General features: G+C 42.8%; 1 protein-coding gene across 6 annotated transcripts in view; it reads right to left on the reverse strand.

Annotated features, from left to right (window-relative positions):
• The window catches only part of KCNIP4 (potassium voltage-gated channel interacting protein 4), a 927,129-nt gene that overhangs the window by 69,409 nt on the left and 835,638 nt on the right, over nucleotides 1-22,082 (reverse strand). For all 6 annotated transcript variants that reach the window (XM_028506525.2, XM_028506530.2, XM_028506528.2 and 3 more), the window contains one exon: nucleotides 17,028-17,152. In XM_028506525.2, coding sequence (XP_028362326.1) covers nucleotides 17,028-17,152 — 125 coding nt within the window. The remainder of the gene's footprint in view (nucleotides 1-17,027; nucleotides 17,153-22,082) is intronic.

Consider the following 22,082-nt stretch of genomic DNA (forward strand, 5'->3'; position numbering starts at 1 on the left):
GGAAATTGAATCCAATGCACTATAGGTGGAAAATGGGGTCCAATTTAGACTCAGAATTAAAGAATGTCTAACGATGCATGGTGCTTTCATGAACACTATAAAGTTAAGCAACCCAGAACAATAGTAGGAAGACAATCTAAGACTTTGGGGTGCTTACCCTGTGTCAGGAATTGTGCTGACCTCTCTATCTACCTACATCTACCTATCACCTATTGATCAATAGATAAATTATCCCATTTGATCCTCACAAGAACTTATGATATAGGTAGGCGCTATTATCTCATTTTGCAGATGAGTCATCAAAGTGATACAGTTCATAACTGAGAGTTGGCATGTAAACAACACCATGTCGGTCTAGTCACTTCTCACTTTAAATTCATTGAGGACTGAAGACCCCGAGATAAAGGGACAGAGCACCTCTGCTTGTAGCATGGTAGGGAAGTGGGCAAATGAACCACCACAGAGCAGAACCATGTCGTAAGAGAGGAGCAAAGAATTATCTGGGAGGTGAGGGGAGGACAGCCGAGTCTTCTCAGACTCCCGAGACTTGGAGTAATAAATGTCATGTCTGCGTTAGCAGGATCAAATTACAAAGGTGGCGGGAGAATGCATCGCGAGCTCTGGAAAGGCTGGCTACCTAAGCTGGCAGGATTAGAACATAAAACCTGAAGCGGAGCGTGACTGGCATTGAGGGCGGAAACACAGGGAAAAAGCCAAACCCTGAAGGGCCTTAAATGTCATGCAAAGGAATTAAATTTCATTTAAATACAAGAATCGAGGGTTCTTAAAGAAGGTGAGCAGAGTTAGTATCAACAGATTTGTTATTTATAAAGATCACTTTGACCAAAGAGTACTTTGATGGACTGGTGACGGTGAGAGTAAAAGTCAGAAAGCTAAGATTTTGCCGTGAAGCCTCACAATGGAGTAAGGAGGGTGGCGATGGGAAGCAGGTAGCAAACTTGAGGGCACAGAAAGCACGGGGAGTGGCTAAGAGCGTGTATTCGGGGCTGACTGCTGAAGCTTGAATCCCAGCTCTGCCACCTTCTTACCTGCACGTCCTTAAGTGACCCCATATTCTCTGTTGGAGTTTCCTCGTCTGTGAAACTGAGACAGTAGTCGTATGTATTTCACAGCACTGTGTGTATTAACATAACACTCTTTGTATTCAATAGGACATTTTATTGGTGAACATTATTGTATAATATTATTGTGTAGCTGATACAAAATGCTTAAAACTGCCTAGCACAACGAAAGAATTGTGCCAGAGACATTTGGAAGCCAGAAACAATCCATTTATACATTTTTTTCATCTCCCCAATGGACACATGTAATTATTTTTTTCTTTTGTAACATTGCCTCCTAAAGCAAGTTTAATATACTTAAAATAAAATTCAGACTAAGAAAGCACACAAATTGACTTGGCTTGGAACTGAAAACCTGTGTAGAAAATGAAAATGTGATACCTCAATATTCATATTTTTGCGTGTAGAGTAAGTGTTCCAGGATAGGTGGTATCAAAGGGGTGTCATGTGCTACTGGCTTTCCTAATTGCTTTTGTGGTATTACTCCCCAGTGTGCATAAACAGTACACATAACCACAGATGACCCAGTCCCCAGGAACTAGTACTGAGATATCATTAAATACATCTCACCTTAAACTTTGTCAGATACTGTATTTAAAATTGCTGACTTCTGGATTCCAAATGTCAGGAATATTTTAATTTGTTTTAAAGAAAATATAAAAACATACACTAAGGAGTATTTTACTTCTGATGCGCGTGTTTAACGCAGGCTTCCGTGAGTGTTTCACGCATTCCTCCTTGGTTTCCCGGGGTAACCTTCGGAAGCAGGCAGAGTGCCTCGGCTCAAGGACTTGAGAAATGTGGTCTCATTGACATAACATAGAGTAAGTAAAGAATGAATTTCAGTAATGAACCGCCTTGGCCAGTTTTCTGTTTTCCCTGTAGGATGCGGTGCTGGGATGAAGACTATATTCTGATTAGAAGATAGAGGTGTGCAGACTAATCACAACACTGTCGACTCCTTCATAAAGGAGACGATGCAGACGTGAGCTACGGCATGCAGCGCTGGGCTGGAGAGGAGGGGACAGATTAGAGTCGGTGTTAGACAAGGAATTCTGACCGGAGTTGGTGGGTGACCAGGTAAGGGTCATTAAAGGAAAAAGGGGTCAAGCATGATCACAGATTTCTTGGCTGGGTCACTGGGGAGATGGTCATGAACCCCAGGAGACAGACAACACAGGAGAACATGCAGCTGTTGGGTGTTTCCAGTGGTACCTGCTGGACCGGGAGGGCCTGCACCACAGTGCAGTTCGGCAGCGGGGAGGAGCAGCTGCGGGGGGACCCACAGCGTCAGGGAGATATGTGGGCTCGACATGCTCTTTTACTCCTTGTCTCTCCTGAGCAACGTGGGTTCCAGTTCCCTTTGTTTTATTATCGTTTAACTTTTATTGTAAAAAATGTTTATTGTATTTTATTCTTTATTTTCTTATACATCTTGTTCATTGAATGTTCATACACACACACAAATATGCACGTCCTTACCTACCCCATACAAATGTTGATGCAAGACCGTGAAGAGAAGGAATAAAGAACTATAGTTGTGTAACAGGGTGCAGCCAAGAGGGGAGCCTCAAATAGGGATCTGTAATAAGATCCAGAAGAGCCTGGAGATAATTGGCTCCACACCACAGGGCCACACCTGCCCGGAATCTGGCAGCTGTAGCCAATTGTGAGAGGAGCCGGAAATGGGGCTGCAGAGGAAGATTGGCGCCGGGATTTAAACGGAGATGCAGCAGCCATTGGAGGGGGAGAGTTATGCGCAGCCCTGCAAGAGAGAACCCCACAGCTTTGGCAGAGTGAAGACTCCCTTGGCCCCGAGAGGAGAAGGAGAAGCACGCGGACTTGACAGAGTGTAGACACCTGCAGCCCTGAGAAGAGAACCACGTGGCAGCCCTGAGGAGAGAACCACGCGGCCTGGCAGAGTGAGACCCCCACAGCTTTAGAAGGGGGAACCACCACCTGGTTTTAGCAGAGATCCCGGTGACTCGGCCAAGGGTGCCGGGAACCCAGGGAGGTCTCCCAGTCGAGAGGGAGTACTAACTGGGAAGAACCATAGGACTGCCTGAGCCATGGACTTCTATTTCCTTCCCTGAGATACGGTACTCTGGACTGGGCAAAGGGGGAAGGAAGGAAGGACTGTGTGTTTGTGGGTGTCTTAAGGGACTTTGGGATTTTGGTGAAGACATTAGGTCACTACTTTAAGTTTCTATATAGCATTAAATAAACGTTTCCTTTCCTTTTCACAAATCTCTGGCATTCAGAGACATCTCTCCTCTGGTGGCGGACATAACAGACCCGGGGCCTTCTTTCAATAATAGTATATCATCCCAGGCCCCCCTTGTTGTGTGTTCTGTAACAGTTGCACACTTGGAAAAAGAGAGTGCTAAGAAACAGAAGAAACTGGTCCATTTATGTCCAAAGCTGCAGGAAAGGAGGCCACACCCTAAAGGAAGTAGCTATCAGAGACCTTCCCAACTGCCTCTTCTGTTCGAGTCTCTAGTTTTTCAGTGTGGGAGGCAATCAGTCTATGGCAGTGATGATGAAGGTAGGGTGAAGGCAAAATCAATAAGGTATTAGAGTATATATCATAAAAGTGGGTGAGACTTTATCTCTGAAACATTGTGAAATTTGTCTTTTCCGATTTTGTTTAAGATAAGAGTCCAGTCTTCCTTCAGGGGCCAGTGGCAGAAATTCCGAAAGATAAACTACTCTCTGCCTCCTTCACCTTCACATCAGAAAAATAAAAAGAGGTGCCTGGCCCTTATAGCATTTTTGCCGTAATTTTATTGTAACTAGTACTATATTATTTGTTTAAAATTACAATTGCGTGGCATCATGATTCATTTTTGTTATTACCATGGTTACTGCTGGTCTCTGTCTTCCTTGCTAATCAAGCTTGAGCTTGAGCTACTGCATTAGGTCCCAAGCTGGTCTAACAGCCTCCCCTCTCCTTCCTCTGAGTCCGCTCTGTCAGTGTGAGATTTCAAAAACATAAATCAAAACATAGCTTGTGCCTGGTGATCTCATCTAGTCTCATGGAAATAAATATAATTTAGGTATTGAGGTCACCAGTATTTATTTCCCAGCTTGGATAGCTCCCCTTGACCTCTAGACATGCACAGGCTACTAACAACTCCATAACTCTCCGTGGATGTGAACAAGGCGGCGCTTGTGAAGGTCCCCTCCAAACGGGGTCCTCCTTTGATCTGTCAGAATGTCAATCCAAAAGGTCAGAGTCATCTTTGCACAGAAACTGAGATACAGACAGGCTAAGTGGCATCTTCAAGTTTACCAGTGAGAAAGCGGCAGAATCAGGATGTAAATCCAGGCAGATTGACTCCATGCTCTTTATCCTTATGTCGGCTGCTCCTCTATCTTATAAATCCCTCTGCACGTGATTGGAAACTTCATGCGATACCTGCATGGCAATGATCTCTGCTCACCTCGGGGCAGGCATGCTGTACCAAATGAGAGCCAGGGACTCTGGTCCTACCTAGTTGTCATATTAAGGAGCTAACATTTCCCTTTGCTTAGGGACAACCTTTTTTTAAGATTCTATTTTTTGATACTCAGTGTCTCCTTATTGGAATGCTGGACTGAGTTATTGAGTTGGGAGCTCAGATGAGTCTATTGTAATTATGTCACAGTTACTAATTAGCCATATGACCTCAGGAAGTCTCTAAATCTCTTGATGTTAAGATCACTCTGCCAAAAAAATGCCATACATGTAGTAGATGATCCAGGTTTTATACTAATAATGTAGAAAAGGAGATACCAAGTTACGTGGTGCCGTCACTTGTTGAGGGCGGCACTCACATCTGTTTGCTTACTATCCATTTCCCAAGTGTTTGCTGCAGTCCCACATTCTACAGACACTCGGGACACACGTGTGAACGGCTGGCTGAAGACTTCATGGTTTGGTATGTGGGAGGGACAAGGTGCCCTGGAATTCCAGAGGCAGTTTGGTATAGTAGAGAGAATTCTGGATGAAGAGGCAAAAGACAGGGTCTGAAGGTAAAGAAGGCAGAGATTTCATTATCTCAGTGGCTATTTCATTGACTGTGTGACTTCAGGACAAATAATCATCATGTAGGTCACCTTCAACATTGGTCTCTGAAAAATTTGGAGACCTTGGAGTTAGTTGTTATCAAAGGCGTATGAACAGAGCTCTGAATGTATAACTCACCTTCACCACAAGACCCAAGAGTATCAGCAGAGGGTGTTTTTGTTTGTGGTGAACCAGCGTGATGCAAGGGCTCAGGAAGTCAGCGCCGGCATGTATCACCTATAAGCGCCTCCACTTACAATGATTTCTTTAAGACTCACCACCAATATTATGAGTAAATGGTATTATTCCCACTAGAGATAAGGAAGGCGAGGTTCAGGGAGTTTTCTCAGGGTAAAATGACTACTAAGTGTCAGAGCAGGGACCGGAATCCAGGACTAGGTGGCTCTCAGTTCTCCACACACGCACGCACTGAAAAACGGGTCCCCTCTAAGTCTGCCCTACCAGTGACACGCGACAGAGGGCAGTGCACGGTGCTGCCGGAGATGGCCTCCCTGCAGCACATGCTCATCGGGTGAAGGCACTCTGGTATTCTAGTCACACAAAACACTAATTAATTAGAAAAAGCTGGTAATTAGCTGCATGCTCCCAATCTGTTTTCAATAGATGTAATCTATCCAGTAAATCAGTAGCAGTTATTAATGATAATGCAAAGTGTGTTCAGTAACAAGCTTTCCTTCCATTAGGGAACTAGGGTTTTATGTGGAGTTCCAGAAGAAACCAAGTAGGCACTATTAGCATTCACTTCATGCACGGACAGATACATGGTGCCTTATTCTGCTTCAGACAAGCCGTAAATTGCTCAATTGTGTACGGTATATTAAAATGTGTTTAATCTACTATTAGTTCCATGAACAACATTATTGCCTACCCCCCTTCCAGTCACCGTGAATAACATATGAGGAATCTGAGTCCTAAAATAATTACAGACCACAAGTTGTAACAATACATCACCAAGGGGCTAATCACAACCTGTCATAGAATTTGTTTACTTCAAATAATGTTTACTTCTTTTTTTTTCTTTAATGAAGAGCTCTATATTGGACCACATTTCTGGCAAAAAGATTCAACTTGGATTTTAACTGCAGAAATTATACTACTTACTTTCTTGGTAATAAGGCACTAAATTACTGCTTGGAATATTTTTGTTCTTCCTTTTTCTAGAAATTTCTACAAACTTTTTTTAATGATCTTTTTTGGGGAGAAGAAAGTGTTATTCTTGAAGGGGTGATCTGGCAAAAGGGGGCACCCTGAGGTGGTACAAAGGAGCCAGGCTTCCCCTGCGTGGGGGAGTGGTCAGAAAGTATCAGAGAGGCGGGATTAAAAGCACAGCCAACCAGCGCTGCAGATTTCCATACCCCCCCACTCCCGCAACCCCGGAAAGATAAACAAACTAGCCCAGCTGGGGGCAGGGCAGGAGGAAGCTTTCAAAGAGCAAGCGTGGGCTGAAAGGGTCATACCACCCGTGTACCGTGGAGGTTAACACGGCGGCAGGAGGAGGAGCAGAGACACTGCACAGGCTGACGATCACGGGCATTAGCTTGGATTGGCTGGGATTTGGGGCCCTGACTTTTAAACAAAGGGCGCGTGGGTGCCTGGAGACTTAGGCCCTTTTCCTTTCCCTCACTTGCCTGGTCAGGGGGGGCTGCAGTGCTTGTGGGGACCAGTGGGCACCAGACTCTGCTTGCCCCAATTTTTTCCTTGCCCTTGCTTGCCTGGTTGGGAGCTGGCTCACACTGAGGGTGAGTCTCACGGTGGGCTGTGCTCCACCAGTGGTGGTCCGTGGGACGCTGCGTCTCCACACTGCACGGTCCCAGACTGCACCTCTCCCCTCACTCTGAGACCAGTGCAGGAGCACATAGTCTGGAGCGCTGGCCTTCTCCCAGGTGTGTGAGTGGCCTTGGGTGAGTAGACACAGCCCCTTCTGCACTCACAAGTGTGCCCTTCAGGGAGAGAGAGCCTGAAGACAAAGACCTGTTTGCATAACAGCCTCCGGCCCCAGAAGAACAAATAAGGATGGAGCAGGGTATCTGGACCCTGACTCTGTCTCTGGGGGTGACTGGGTTCTTTCTGTGTTTGTGGAAGAGATTGGCCTGGAGCTGGGGAGTCCTCAATTCCCTCAAATTGGGCAACTTTTAATAAAGACCTTTTCCCTTCTCCATCAGTCTTTGTGTTGTGTCTGTATTCAGCAGTGCAGGCGTAATTCCACAAATTCCACGTTGGTAACAAAAGGGTATAATGTTTAGAAAGCTAGGTAAACTAAATAACTAGCTAACTGCTTAATGATGAGTGGTATAACCAGGAACTATGCTGAAAGAACCTAAGAAAATGAAAACAAAACAAAACAAAACTGAATACTTGGCTCCTGAGAAGTTAAGGACTAAATATGATGCCAAATGGTAGTAACTCTCTGGGCCTACATTTTTGAAAAATTAAATATTCTCCTTTCCTCAGTGTTGTGGAATCCATGATGTACATTATATTGGTTATATTATGCATGTGTTTACACAAGTTTTCCTTCATAGTATTTGAAGATCAATAGATGGTATATTAAAAATGAAAATAAAAATGAAGTTGTTCATTGGCCTTCCTTCAGTGGTTGAAAATTCACATCGGGAAAAAGTGGTTTGGCTTATGTCCATGTTGACCTATTTGCATGTTAATAAAAGAAGTTCCATCAGCCTGTAGGATTTGATAGGTAATACCTTAGCTCACGCTAAACATTTTTTTTGTTAGCTAAGGATCTTTGAACAATAGAAAGAAGTCTTCAAGAAGGCAATGAGTTTATCTTCTGAAATAACATAATCTGCTCTACTGAAATGGTCTTTTGATATTCCTTAGTAGTTTTAAAGACACTATTTCTTTTTACTCTCTGTAGATTAAATTGTTCAAAGTCTTCTGCGTGCTGCGTAGATAGATGTTGCTATGACAGAATAGAGCTGGACAAAGAGCCAACACTACGTCTGTGTTAATGATTTCTCTCTTATTAATTTTATACTTCCTACACTAGACTGTAATGTCTATGAGTCAAAGACAATTCTCTTTTACTGACTAATGTGTAAGCAACACCAGCAACATCCCTGACATATAGTTTAGTACTCAAGAATAGGTTGATGCTCTGTATTTGCCTGTGGAAAGGATTAACAAACAGGAAAAGATTTAGATGAGAAGTTTTGATTTAATCTCCTAAAATTCCAAGGGAGTTGGAATCCCATATATGAAGCATAATTTACATATTAGCATAATATGCCTAGATAAGAGAATTACTGATTCTACCTCATTTTCCTTTAAACATGGCTTTGCATTTCCCTCAGGTTAAATTAATCAACACAGATTTAAGAGAATTTATAGTCTAACACACTTGATTTCAATGTAGTATTAAAAGATTTCTAAAGTTTTGGCAACTTACTTTATTTTAATGAAGATTTGAATCCCTTCCAAGAACACAAGAGTAATTGCCAGTTAGGCTTATATTAATGAATCCATTTAAGTGGGGATTGTAAAAAAAATGAAAAATGATCTGACTTTATGGGGCAAGTTCATTGCCAGCAGCTTGCAGTGATGAGTGGTACCCAGACTTGTTATTAGTTTTAACCATGAGACATCCAAAGTTTCACATCAGACTCTTAAAGGAATAGGTACTGAATTTGAAAAATTATTTATTGGGCTCCCAGTGATATATTTGTGTGAATCAATTAGTTCTTCCAAAAAAAAATAAGAAGGAGTAATGTTGTTAAAATTGATCTGCCCAGCAGTCTTACCACTGCTCTGTGCTCGGGTTCTGTGCTCTGAAGACTGGGTTTGATACACAACAAAGTATACTACCAAACCTCCTTGGATGAAGCCGCTCTTGAACTTGTTATGCATTATTCACTTCTGATGTACAGTGCTAAGGGAAGTGGGAAACCTCAAGGCATTCAAAAGGCAGAAACTTACTATCTTTATTTTAAAGGTCTTGATCCATTAAGGGATATATGAGTTTGAAGAATAAATTGATATTTTGCTCTCAGACTTTTAAAAAAAAATTGTCTTAAGAGAATTAGCTAGAGTAACTTAGGAATTCTTCAGTACTGTATATTCCCTGGAAAAATTTAGTAGAAGTGTTTATTGGTTTTTCCAGAGCGCTAGTTGTTTCCCCAGCCTAGTTTCTCCTTCTATCTACATGCACTACTATCCAGCTAGAGACCACAGTTACTAGCTTTCCCTGGAAGTGGCTGGTTCACGTGACTAATAAGCCCTTAGAATGTAAGTGAAAGTGATGCACATAATCTTTGTGTTATCTCTAAATTTGGACTAGTTGCTTGGCCTGATCTACAGCGTTTTCACCTCTGGACACAAACATGAACGTGACCTAGTTTACATGATGCAGATGGGGACAGAAGCCCATCCAAAGGAGAGCATGTCAGTAAATGTATTGTAAGGAACCTGGATCCCTGAGTGTCCTATTGGAGCAGAGTGGCCCCATCAGCCTGGAAGAATCCTCTTGTGACTCGAAGGGAAATAACTTGAGATCTTACTAGCAGGATACTTGTGACAAGATGGATAGAGAATCTTGAAGCTTTTAGAAATCCTTTTGGTGAATTGCACTTTATAAAAGGGTCGCTTTTATGTAAGGTGTTTTTTAAAATTACCTGTGTCCGTGGTTGTATTGTATGTTGGAAACACTACAAATTAAGTCATCTGCTTTGATTTTTACAAAATTTTGCTGAGGAATTCATTACAGGAAAGACTGCTGTTTTTTTCCAGCCAGGCAAAGGACAGAGTAAAATCGAAAGGAAACAAAGGGCACTCTTCCCAAATTTGTCCTTAGGCCAGGGTGTGGGACAAAGACAAAGAAAGAGCTTCTGGATGGGCCACAGTTCATTGGTGAAAATGGTGCTAATAATGATAATGATAAAAAGAATAATAGTTACATTTTGAGTGTTATTATGAGACAGGTTTTGTACTCTGGGCTTTACAGTCATTATTTTTGCAAAATATCTGCGAGATGCTACTTCCCCAGTTTTGCATATGAGATACGTGAAGCCCAGAGAGGTCAAGTGTACAGCCCGATGGTAGCCAGACCTGCAATCTCATCACACCGTCATTTTTAGGTCAAGAGAACATCGTGGAGTCCTTAGGAACTTACAAGAGGAAAGAATCAAAGAGCTCTCATGTCTATGGACCACACTCTAAATAAAAGGGATTGTACGAAATATTTTTTATCATCTTATATACGTGAGTGTCAACATCCTGAATTTTCAAAGGAGAATGCAATATCCAGAGAAACTAAACTACCTGCCCAAGGTAGGAAACGACAGTCAAAAGGTTTAACCCCAGGAGAGCACTTGCCCTATGTCAGTCCTTAGAAGCCAGAGAGGCAGCCATGTTTATCTGCTTAGACCTGCCGACAACCTGCTCGTCTGAAAGCCCTGTGTCTTGGAGGTCTGGCAAAAAACTCTGCTAGGGCATAGGAAATAACATTTTAACTCTGTACTTATACCTTGATTCTAAAGTACGTGAGTAATACTTTGCACTTAGGGAAGATCTTTTATCTGAGCTCTTCAAGTGTGGAACAAAACCAATTATTACGCACCCTCGTTCTGATTGGAAAGGAAGATCTTAATCCCTAATTTGGTGACGGGGAGACAGAGCTGCCAGGTAAGAAGCAATTTGCTGAAGGTCACACAATCAGTCTCTGAAAACCTTAAGAATACCTCTGAGGACTCAGGACAAAAGAGCAATTGCCTTACATTAGCAGCTCATTTCTCTATCCTAACTACCTAGCCCACTCTTCTCCATGCACGGGCTACACTCTCCCTCCCCCTCTCCACCATCAGTGGGGCTTTGTGTTATTCATGTAAACGTACCGTGTCAGAAATGTAGATCCCTATAATTTCATCCTCAGTTCCCATCATCTATTTTTAAAGGTCTTAATGTAATGAGTTCTCAGACACTTCGGGTGGGGTGGAAAGACCCCATCAAAGAACTGTCATCCCTTGCTGGTGCCTTGGCCAGAGTATAAAAACTCTTACGGCAATTAAGCAAAAGTTTGCTGTGACTTTTGGTAAAACCTCCAAGGAGATGCCCGGATGCAGGAATAGCACTGAGGGTGGAGATTGGCTGCACTGCAGATGTGACATCAGGCCGAATTCAGCTGTGTCACTCCACAGGGGTTGTTGTCCCCTCACCAATACCACTGTGGTGGACACCCTATGGGGACTCCCAATAAGTCACACCCTTTTTAATCTCCTGGACCCGAGTGCTGCATTATCAAGTGTGATGCCCTGGGATGCCACCCTCATGATTATGTTACATTATACCAGGCTCTGCTGTAGCAGCCAAGAGACTCCCTCACTAGCTTTGAAGATGCGAGCTGCTGTGTTATGAGAGAGCCTGTGAGTGAGCCATTGGCCGGGACTATGGGACACCTCTAGTTGCTGGGGAGCCCCAGGTTGACAGTCAGCAAGAGTGGGGACATTGGAAACACAACCACAGGAAATGAATTCTGCCAATAACCATAGATGCGGGATCCAGAAAGTAATGCAGCTCATCCAGTACTTTCATTGCAGCTTTGTGTGAGCTCAAGGGCAGGATCCAACTAAGGCATCTCTGGACTCCTGACCTGCAAAACCGTAACATAATAAATGTGTGTGTGCTTTAAGCCACTAATATGTAGTAATTTGTTATATGCCATAGAAAGCTAATACCAACATCTTTCTTTTAGGTAAAAAAGATACTAACACTTAGCATTTCTTTTGGAAAAAAAAAAAGGACAGTAATGAAGGGAACCAAAGTTTTGTGACCCTGAAGCTATCTTTTCGGGATATTGATTTTCAGCTGTTTATTAAAAAACACGACGCAGAAAGAACCTTTGACCCTCTCTATTTCTGCCTGAGAGATTCAGATGGAAAGGCCTGCTCCGGGCAGGGAGTCTGGGGATGCTGCTGTGGTCCTATCTGACTGAAGTGTGGTCCGCAGAAGGGCTCCAGGCAGGGACTTGTTAGCTAGCCAACCCCTGAGTCCCAGTGTTCCTGTCATTTCTCAGAACAGATGTTCCCATCATGTGTGTTCTGTTCTTCCTCACATGGCCCATTCTCGCTTCTGGACATCTAAGACTTTTTCTCCTTTGCTTAAAATACATATACCTAGTGTTGCCTCGCTCTTTTTGGAATATTTTATGCTTATGTGAATTCTCCATGCACCTGTGTTAAAATTTGATTTTTCTCTTGTTAATCTATCTCTGTTAACTTGATTATTAGTGCAGCTAGAAGCACTTGGAAGATGGGAGGGAAAGTATTAATTTTTACTCATTTTTAGCCCAGCATTAACAAGCATTAGAGTGATGCCTTCAAGCACATATTTGAATCTAGTGGATACTTCATCCTAATACAATTCCAAGTAGTGAAGGAAAAGGAAGCAGGCAAAGATGTGGGAGAGCACTGACCCAGGAGTCCAAAGCGTACAGATCTAGCTCCAGGGTGGAGCAGAGTTGGTTTACAGTTGCTTATATGGAAAATAATACAATAACCAATATATAATAATACAAGAATAAACTGTGTTTGCATGCTCACAACTGGAAAGATGCATGGCCGCACTAAAACTGAATGCCCCAGCAGACTATTCATGATCACCTAAAACTGAACTCAAGTTATGCTTGATCTTGAAACGGAGCAGCAAAGGGAGTTTATGACTCATGTATACAAATGCATGTATGACTTTCCAGGTCAGTGGTTCTCAAATGTGGCCTCCTCTTAGCTATCTATTAAAGTGAGAATTTATTTTTTAAATTAAAAAGTTAAAAAACAGAAGGATTCTTGAGCATCACCCCAGGTTTAACCAAATCAGAATCACTGGAGGTAAGATCTGTTACTCCCACTCCTCACACGCTCACACATATGCAAACATCCCACCCACAAAGGACTTCGCAAGGTTCCCACAAAACCAGTCTAACCGTTGGTATTTGTCATCATAGAGCTCTTCATTATTAGGTCCATTTTGTGTGTGTGTGTGTGATATAATTGCCTTACACCTAGAATCTTATATATCCAGTTCAATGGTTCTCAGCTTGGCATGCACATTGTAACTACCTGGAGAGCTTTATAAATCCTGTTGCTCAAACTTCTTCTCTGAACAATTACATCAGAATCACCAAACATGGTACCCAACTATTTGTAACTTTTAAAGCTCCCTGGATGATTGCAACGTGCAGTTGAGTTTGAGGCTGCTCATGTGTAGGTGATACCTTGTAGTTTTCCATAGCCTTTCTAATACCTAGCAGCTCAAGACTCAGGACAGTGCCTGGGAGGTGTGTAAGCCAACCATTAGTGTCCCACTTTGATGGGACACACAAGTGAGGTTGACCATTTGGGGCCACACCATCATAACTCCTTTTTGTTTCACTTCACGTTTGTCGCCTTATTATCTCAAAAATGAAGGTTAAACAAAATGAATAAACCCAAACCTGTGCAATGTAGATATCATTATCTAAATCTGTAGACACCACTGATGCAGAGGAGCTGCTGAAACAAGTAAAATGTGGGCCCAACCCTGACAGCAACGTGTATGAGATCTGCACTGCACATTGGTTCGCAAAGTGTGAGCCCCGGAACAGCCTATCAGCATCGCCTGAGAACTTACAAAAAGGGCAAAGCCTCTGCCCCAATCTCAGACCTACTGAATCATGATCTTTTGGGCCGGGACCCAGAAGTCTGTGTTTTAACAAGCCCATCAGATGATTCCGAGGCACAGCGAAGGTTGAGAAAGATTGTATTATATTCTCCCTTTTGTATCAGTGGCCTACTTTTGGAGACTCAGTTCAGCATGTGGTAAGAGGAATGAAAATGTGGGGGGTGGGTGATTCAGTGGGTAAGATGGGGTGAAGGGCTGGGGAAATTCTCTCCCATCATCTTCATTTTCTCCCAGACCCCCTGAGATTGATGACTATGTTGGAAATGAAGAAACGCTATCAGAGACACGGCACTGGAAAAAGATGTGGGGCTCTGGGGGCTTTTACTAGCAGCGTACCTGGCCATCTTCAGCCACTTCTGTGTGACTATTTTAAGATGTTGATGAATAGTTTATCCTTCTAATCAAACTACGGGGAGTTTTTAAAGGTTTCATTAAAAATGAATATCCTAATTGGTCTCAAGGAAATGATTTTTTGAACTTAAGGGCTTGAGATAATTGGTGTTCAGGAAACCAAGGGTAGTTCGTTTGCTTTCTCCGATGCCCAGCTGGGTCGATGCTGTCCCCCCTGCAAACACGAGTGCTGCTGACCTGCTTCAGAGCTTGTCTTGCAGTACCACTGTTGTTTGGTTTCTCAGAGACGTCAAGTAGTATTTTCTGAGCAACTGTGAAGTCCTTTCTTTGAGAGAAGTATCTAAAATATGCTTTAGGCATATAAAGGTCTGATGGAAATTTATCTCATGAGGCAGGGTAGGCAGGACAGAGAAAACAATGAAGAGAGAAGAGAAAACATGGAGAAAGAGGAAGAAAGAGAAAGAGTGAAAAAGAAAGGAGGCAGGAATTGACAACATGAAAAGACAAAGGGAAAACAAGGAGGCAGCATCCTGGCCAGGTGGCTCAGTTGGTTGGAGAGTCATCCTGCACACCAAAAGGTTGCAAGTTCGATTCCCAGTCAGGGCACATACCTAGGTTGCATGTTTTATCCCCAGTTAGGGCGTGCACGGGAGGCAACTGATTGATGTTTCTCTCTCACATTGATGTTTCTCTCTATCTTTCTCCCTTCCTCTCTCTTTAAAAATCAAGAAACATATCCTCAGGTGATGATTTTACAAAAAAGATTAAAAAAGGGGGAGAGAATGGAGAAATGAGGAAAGAGACAAATCAGAAGGCTGGACAAGGGGGAAAGAAAAGTTGGGAGAAGGGGGGAAGGGGAAAATAGGAAGCAGAACAAGTATGCAAAAGAAATCAAGGAATGCAGACTTTGGATCCTGAGCAATATTTTGTGAAGTGCAACTTGGATAAGACCTGTTGCAGAGGTGCTGGCAGTAACCATGACTCCAATTCTCAACAAATGGGGTGAAAGGCACGGGGTCCTTCATGGAGGCACCTACAGTGATGAAAGCGGAGTAATAATGCAGATCAGCTGGCCAGGAATGCAGGCGTGTTGGGAGGCTGGATTAATTTCTCCTTTATCCAACAGCCAATTTGTATCTGCTGAACAATCCAATGTTAAAAGGAAATACGTTTGCTTATTACAAGATCTTTGAGTTAGAGCAGAGACATTTTTAGATGTTCACAAGAATGCATTGGAAGTTCTATTCTGTTACATTGGTTTTTCCTTAGCCTTTACTGTGGGCCAAGACTTGGTCTTTCTCACCTCCTCTCCTTTCCCATCCTTGCCACTCAGTGGTTTGCTGCTGCGAGGAATCAGGGCAGCTGTTGCATTGTAAGTCTTGCTCACTCTGAAGTCTGCAAACTGGCAGCACAGGCATAACTAATAATCCTCTACAGCTCCTTTCTCTTTATGCATGTTTTCTTATATGTGTCATCTAGATACATTACACATAAAGATCCCTTTTAATGAGAGTCTTGTGCCTGTGTAGTGAACACCCATCTCCACTATGTCTCCCTCCTCCCCAATGAGTGTACCCCCACAAAGGCCTGGGAGATAGCAGAGAAGGAGGTTTTGGAAGAGTAATGGGGGAAGATACATTTAGAATGCCCTGGTAAGGAGAGTGGTGAGGAGTAGAAGTGGGACAGAGAAAGACCCCATGGAGTCAGAGAGATGGTGGAAGGTTGTGTGCAATATGCATGATGGAACCCTATGAACATATTCTGAAAAAGGAACTTGAGTTACCAATGCTCTGATTAAATGTTTTATGGATATCAAAGCAGGGCCAGAGTTCCTCATCTGGCTCGCCTGAGGTTGGACGGAGGTACTATTTGAAGTGGTCAGATTTGAAGAGGCTGGAATTAGCAGAAATCTTTGGACACTGTAGACTTTTATGGGTTATGGAATGTGAGTCTCTTTGAAAGTGGGTTTGGGGAGGAATCGAAGTAATTTAATTTGGATCTCGCTATGGCTTACAGATGTGTAGGAACACAATGCACCTTGGGTGGTTCATGCCATTGGATACACGCCCACAGCCATTGATACTTTTAAAGATGAATTGCTTTTAAACAGACACATGACAGCAAGTCTTCTCTCTTTATATTCAGGCCATAATCTCCTTGGAGACAGAAGCATGTCTTCCCTAGCTTTTGAATAACCTGCAATATCTAGCTTAATACTGAGCACACACCAAAGATTCAGTAATAATGTGTGTTGGATTGATTGCCTGGGCCACTCACTGCCTCCCACCCTCACCCTCTGGTGTCCATGGACCATCATTCCTTTTGCAGATGAATCACTGAGGAAGGAGTATCAGAGTCACACCTGTAACACAGGTAACTGGATGCAGGGGCTACCTATAGACACCTGTGGTCTAGAGTCTTTGCAGCATGATGTTTCCGAGACCATCGGACTTATCTAGACTTTTCTCCAATGTTAGGAATGGACTTCCATGGCAAGCCCTGGTTTATAGCTAAGTTTCAAGTCAAGTTTAGGACTATAGTTTAAAAATGAAGAGACAGTTGAAGCTTATTGAAATGATATCATTATAGCTGAAAAAGCAAAAAAATATCCCAACTAATAATTGAATTGAATAAACCTTTCTCCTCAACTCATCCTTGTTCAATGTGTGCCTACAGTGTATGAGCACTGGTATGCCACAGTGAGTCAAAGACCACATGGTTATCAGCAATATTCACATCTAGGAAAGACTGGTGTGAAACACACAGACAGTGGGGCTTTCACAGGTTGTATATTTCCCTCTCACTTCTCAGTGCTCCTCTGAGAACGAGGTGAAGGTGAGATCAAAAAGAGTTCTTACGTTCTTAAATCCTCGGTAAAGAATCTGGAGCTCCTTCTTGGTGAATTTGCTCTGGGCTTCCAGAAGCTCGAGAGCCTCAGGCCGATGCCTGACGGTGGCCATCTCCAGCTCATCTTCCACGCTGTCTGCGGGAGAAAGGCAAGCAGAGTCTTAGGAACAGTCGCGGCACGCCCATGCTTATCCGCAGGCAAGCAGAGAGAAATACTCACTAGGTGTCTATTATTTTTCCGGAGGAATGATTCTCACACTGCCAAACCATATTTATATTTCCCAGAGTTTACAGTATTAAGCCAGGCTAATTCTATATAACAGTTCTTCTTTTTAAACAATTCACTTTTTAAGATTTCGTTTATTTATTTTTAGAGAGAGAGGGAGAGAAACATCAATGTGCGAGAGATACATCAATCGGTTGCCTCTCACACGTGACCACTCCTGGGGACCTGGCCTGACTGGGAACTGAACTGGTGACCTTTGGGTTCCCAGGCTGACACTCAATCCACTGAGCCACACCAGCCAGAGCTATATACTATTTTCTAACATTTTCTAGTCATTAGACATTATAACACTAATATTTTTCAGTACAGTATAAAAAGTTTAAAAAGTCATTGAAAACTTGAAACCCGGGATTTGTGTATATACACCAAGTACTAATTATGAAAATAACCTTTTAGTTTACTAGCAATCAACATCACCCTTATATCATGCATCTATGAGACAAAACTTTGTTTATACTGAAATGAAGTATTTCACCTGGGACGGCAAACAGTGTAGACAAAAGCAGCTGCCAGTTTGATTGGCATAAAGTCGAGCTTCATGGGTGCACGCAGGACTGTGTGGGCCAGGGCCCAGGGGGACTTCTGGCCAGACCCTACTTTGCAGCCAAGGAAGTCCATGCTACAGATAAATTACAAAACCTTGTACTTTGCTTTGTGAATTATATTTATACTATAATTTCTGTAAGGTGTTCTTATGCAAAATAATTTTCAGTCCATATACATTTGGGAAATGTAAATGTTAGCATAGTTTGGGAGCACAACACAGGGATATAAAGTTCTAAGAGAACTTGCAACAAAGAATTTGGTTTCGCTTTGTGTAACCCAATTAATCCCAAAGGGCATTTGTACATAGAACCCTTCCTTCCACAAGTAACATCTGCCTGTTTGCTCAGGGGCATGTGGGACACACATCGGGAGGTGTGGGGATCTATCAGGATCTGGCTAGTTGGGTCTCAAAGTGCAGCATCCTTAATTAGGCCCCACTTCCTTGCAGGGTGGCCCACTGGAGGCCTAAGGAGTTTTTCCTGCCATAGACCAGTCCAAACCTCAGCTGAGGGATTCGTCAGGGGCAGAAGCATCACCAGGCCTCGTACTGGGTCAGGGCTTGTAAGGTCAGGGCTTCCTTCCATTATACTCCTTCCTCTTGGCTGTAGACTTTCAGCTCAGAGGGCTGAGGCCCAGAGCAGCAGCTTCTTGTCATCAAGTCTGGACCCAGGACCACCAGCACTCCCAGTTCCACGTTTCATGCGTCAGCTGCAAATGTAGTCACTTTGGACCACAAAAGTCACATCCTCTTTGATGCTTGATAATGCTGCCGCTCACTAACCTCTGTACCTACGCAGCTCTGCCCTCCCTCACTGCGGGCTGTGAGGGGCCAGAGCTCACACTTTGCAGAGAAAAAAGGTCTGTGGAAGTCCAATCTCAGCACGTCCTCTGTATCACCACCCTCAAGGAGTTTACAAAAGATTAATAAGGGTGAGGAAACAGACACTCGGAATGGTTGTGCTTGTCCAAATGAGGAAGAGGAAGTGAAAGCAAATATTTCTTTTGTCCTTTTTCTATCAGAATACTTTATTTTGCAACAGTGATCTGGAAGAACTGCAGAAATAGTGATTGATGGGTAAGAATAATAAAAGGGACTTGAACAGATGGAAAGACCAAGAATCAACTCTGAGCTGGCAGGGATAAAATTGATGAGAATTTTGGGGGTGTGCATCTAAAGGATGTGAAGAGAGATAAAGTAGCCAATACAAGGTAGCTAGGATTTAACAACTTGACCTCAGGCTGGGCTTTATGAGGAAAATCAAAAAAAGGCAAAACAGGGCTCCTTCAATTTTCTCTGTGGTTCATTGGAGTGAATGAGTTGATGCTGCTCAATGAGTCCTGAGCAAGAGAAAATGAAGGAAGATGGTGCCCGCTACGATGGCTGTTCATCCATTGGGTTGTATTGTAGTTATCGTAGCTGTCAATGCAGAAATAAATGCCACAGAACAGATCTAATTGTTCTGTAAACAGACAATAACAAATAGAAAGACTCTAATTTCTTGAAACATGTTCTGATGTAAACTACTTTTGAATCATTTACAGTATAATTCCCTCTGCTTAAGATATTCTTGTTCCACCCGGTGAAATGTATATATCTTTGATGATCCAATTCAAATATTACTGCCTCCTCTTTAAAGCCTCCCTGGATTGCTCCACCATGTGGACCAATGGCTCCCTGGTCGGGTTATCTCACGCTACCTCCCTGTCATCTAGTGGCATGTAAAGCAAAACAGTGTGATCTCTTCATGTCTGCCTTCTACATTGTGAGTTACCTGGAGACAGGAGTAATGTCTTACAGATCTGAATATCCTCTGGACTTGACATAGAGTCTCATATCCCTTGTGACTAAAGAATTATTTGGTAAATGAATGAATGAATAAGTCAGTAAACAAATGATATTGCTGCTAGAGTTTCCATTCCTGTGGAGCCCCATGAACCTTAGCTGTCCTCTAGAAGATTATTTCCCAGCCTGTGGTTTGTGGACCACTGGTGAACCGTAAATGCCTTCTTTGGAATCACTGTGTTGACTGTGCATTGTTCTGAGAAACACAGCGTAGGCAAAAGTAGAGGGGATTTTAATCAGATTCTCTGAGAAGTCTTTCAATCATAGTATAACTTCCTCTGGACCTAGTGACCCTTCCACTGGCAAGAAACAAAACAGCTTATTAACTTCTTGGCCTTTGTAACCACACAGCAGTCTGAACCACACACACAACACACTTTCTTCCCTAGCAGTTGCAGACTTGCAGATGCCGAGACTGAGACAAAGGACCCAGGGCCAGAGGATCAGTGTAATTGAGTTAAGTGTGTGTGATCAGATGAGTAGCACATGCAATATTCAAAACACCACATGCAATATTCAAAGCACCACACTTGAAGTGCCTGCCTGCAAACTCTCTTTGTTTTCCCTGCGGACTGGTACCTTACTTCTTAATGACTCCTACCTGCCAAGGGGCTGTTTCTATTTCCAAGATGCTGACAGGCTCTAAAAACACACCTGAAATCATCAGCAATCAGCAGCTTATGATAAATTTAAAAAATGACACCACCGAACTCAATCAAAACTTGGATTCCTGGAGGCAAACTCTGTGAAGAGCCCAGCATGATCCAGCTGTGAAATACGTGATGAGACTCAGCCACCACTGAAAAGCATGCTTTGGGGGGATTTTAAATGTGGTGTTTAACATTTATTGAGCTCCTATTATATGTCAGGAGACGAGGTCTACTGATATTATTCTAGTCCTTGCAATAACTTTGAGATGAGGTGTAATTGTCTATTTTTTTACATATGTGGATACTGGGTCTCATAGAGATTAAAAAAAAGAGTGATTAGATGTCACACAGAAGAAAAAAAGAGACAAGATTTATACTCGAGTCTTTAATGGCAAAGCTTATGTTCTTCCTACTTGGCCACATGCTGTCTCAACAATGACAAAAATGATGACAACCTCTCTCCTCTCCTGCACTGTCAAATATCTCAGAAAAGTTGACTTTATCCACTGGGTTCATTTCCTACTTCTAGCTCCTTAATCTACTGCAGTCTGATTTCTGGCCCTGTTATGGGTTGGATTGTGCCTCCATATAATTACATGTTGGAGGCCTAACCCCCAATACAACTATATTTGAAGATGTGGCCTTTAAGAAGGTAATTAAAGTTAAATGAGATCATAAGGTTGGGACCCTAGTACAATACAACTTGTGTATTGAGAGAGAGAGAGAGAGAGGCCATGTGAAGATACAGCAAAAAGGCAGCCATCTGCAGGCCAATAGATGAGGTCTCAGGAAAAAGCAGTCATGTGCTGGCTCCTTGATTTTGGACTCCAGAACTGTGAGAAAATAACTTCCTGTTGTATGAGCCACCCAGTCTACGGCTCCCCTAGCAAACCAATATACTTACGGATATTCAAATGACACAAAACACTAATAAAAGCAGGTCTTGTTATTCACCAAGTTTGCCCAGTGAGTGACGGGCAGATTGTGAGTCAATCACATCATTTAATCTTTATAATACCTGAGAAAGTGATTATAATCCCCAATCTATAGATGAGAAAAATGAAATTTGGAAATTCTAAGTGATTAGAATTCTAAATGTCTAGTTAGTAATGAAGCAGACAAAGGTGTTTAGCAATCTGAAGTCCAACTTTTTAAGCATTCTGCTCAGATTGTTTATAACCCCTGCCCACAGACACACATACACCCTACAGAGAGCTTTAGGTCCAAGCCTGGGGCCTACTATCTCATTCTAATACTGACAAAACTTCTGTGAGGCATTTGTTATTTCCCTTATTTCACACAGGATACACTGGAACTCAAAGAGCTTAAACAACTTACTCAAGGTCATACAGGTAGTCGGTGACAGAGCTGGGATTTGATTCCTGGCTTTTTGACGTCAAAAATCATGCATTTAGTCAACATGCTCTCTGAGATGGTAACAGTTACATATAAGAATTTTGGTCTAAAATCCTAGGGGATAAAATATTTAAAGCCACAAACCAGGTAGCCACTGAATCTCCAGGGACTCAGAGGAAACATGCCTGGCCACCTTGTGCAGAATGGTGGCCTGCGATGGGCTGATTGGAAAAGAGGAGAATAAGATATGGAAGTGATGAGTTCTTGGAATTGGAAAGAACACAAAAAGTTGTTTATATTTCTTCATTTTATCACTGAGAAATTTAAGTTGTGGGAGGCTGAGGGGTTTGTCTGGGACAATAACCAGGACCCAGGACCAGGGGGG

The sequence above is a fragment of the Phyllostomus discolor genome, chromosome 1, assembly GCF_004126475.2.
Source record: "Phyllostomus discolor isolate MPI-MPIP mPhyDis1 chromosome 1, mPhyDis1.pri.v3, whole genome shotgun sequence".
Lineage (NCBI taxonomy): Eukaryota > Metazoa > Chordata > Mammalia > Chiroptera > Phyllostomidae > Phyllostomus > Phyllostomus discolor.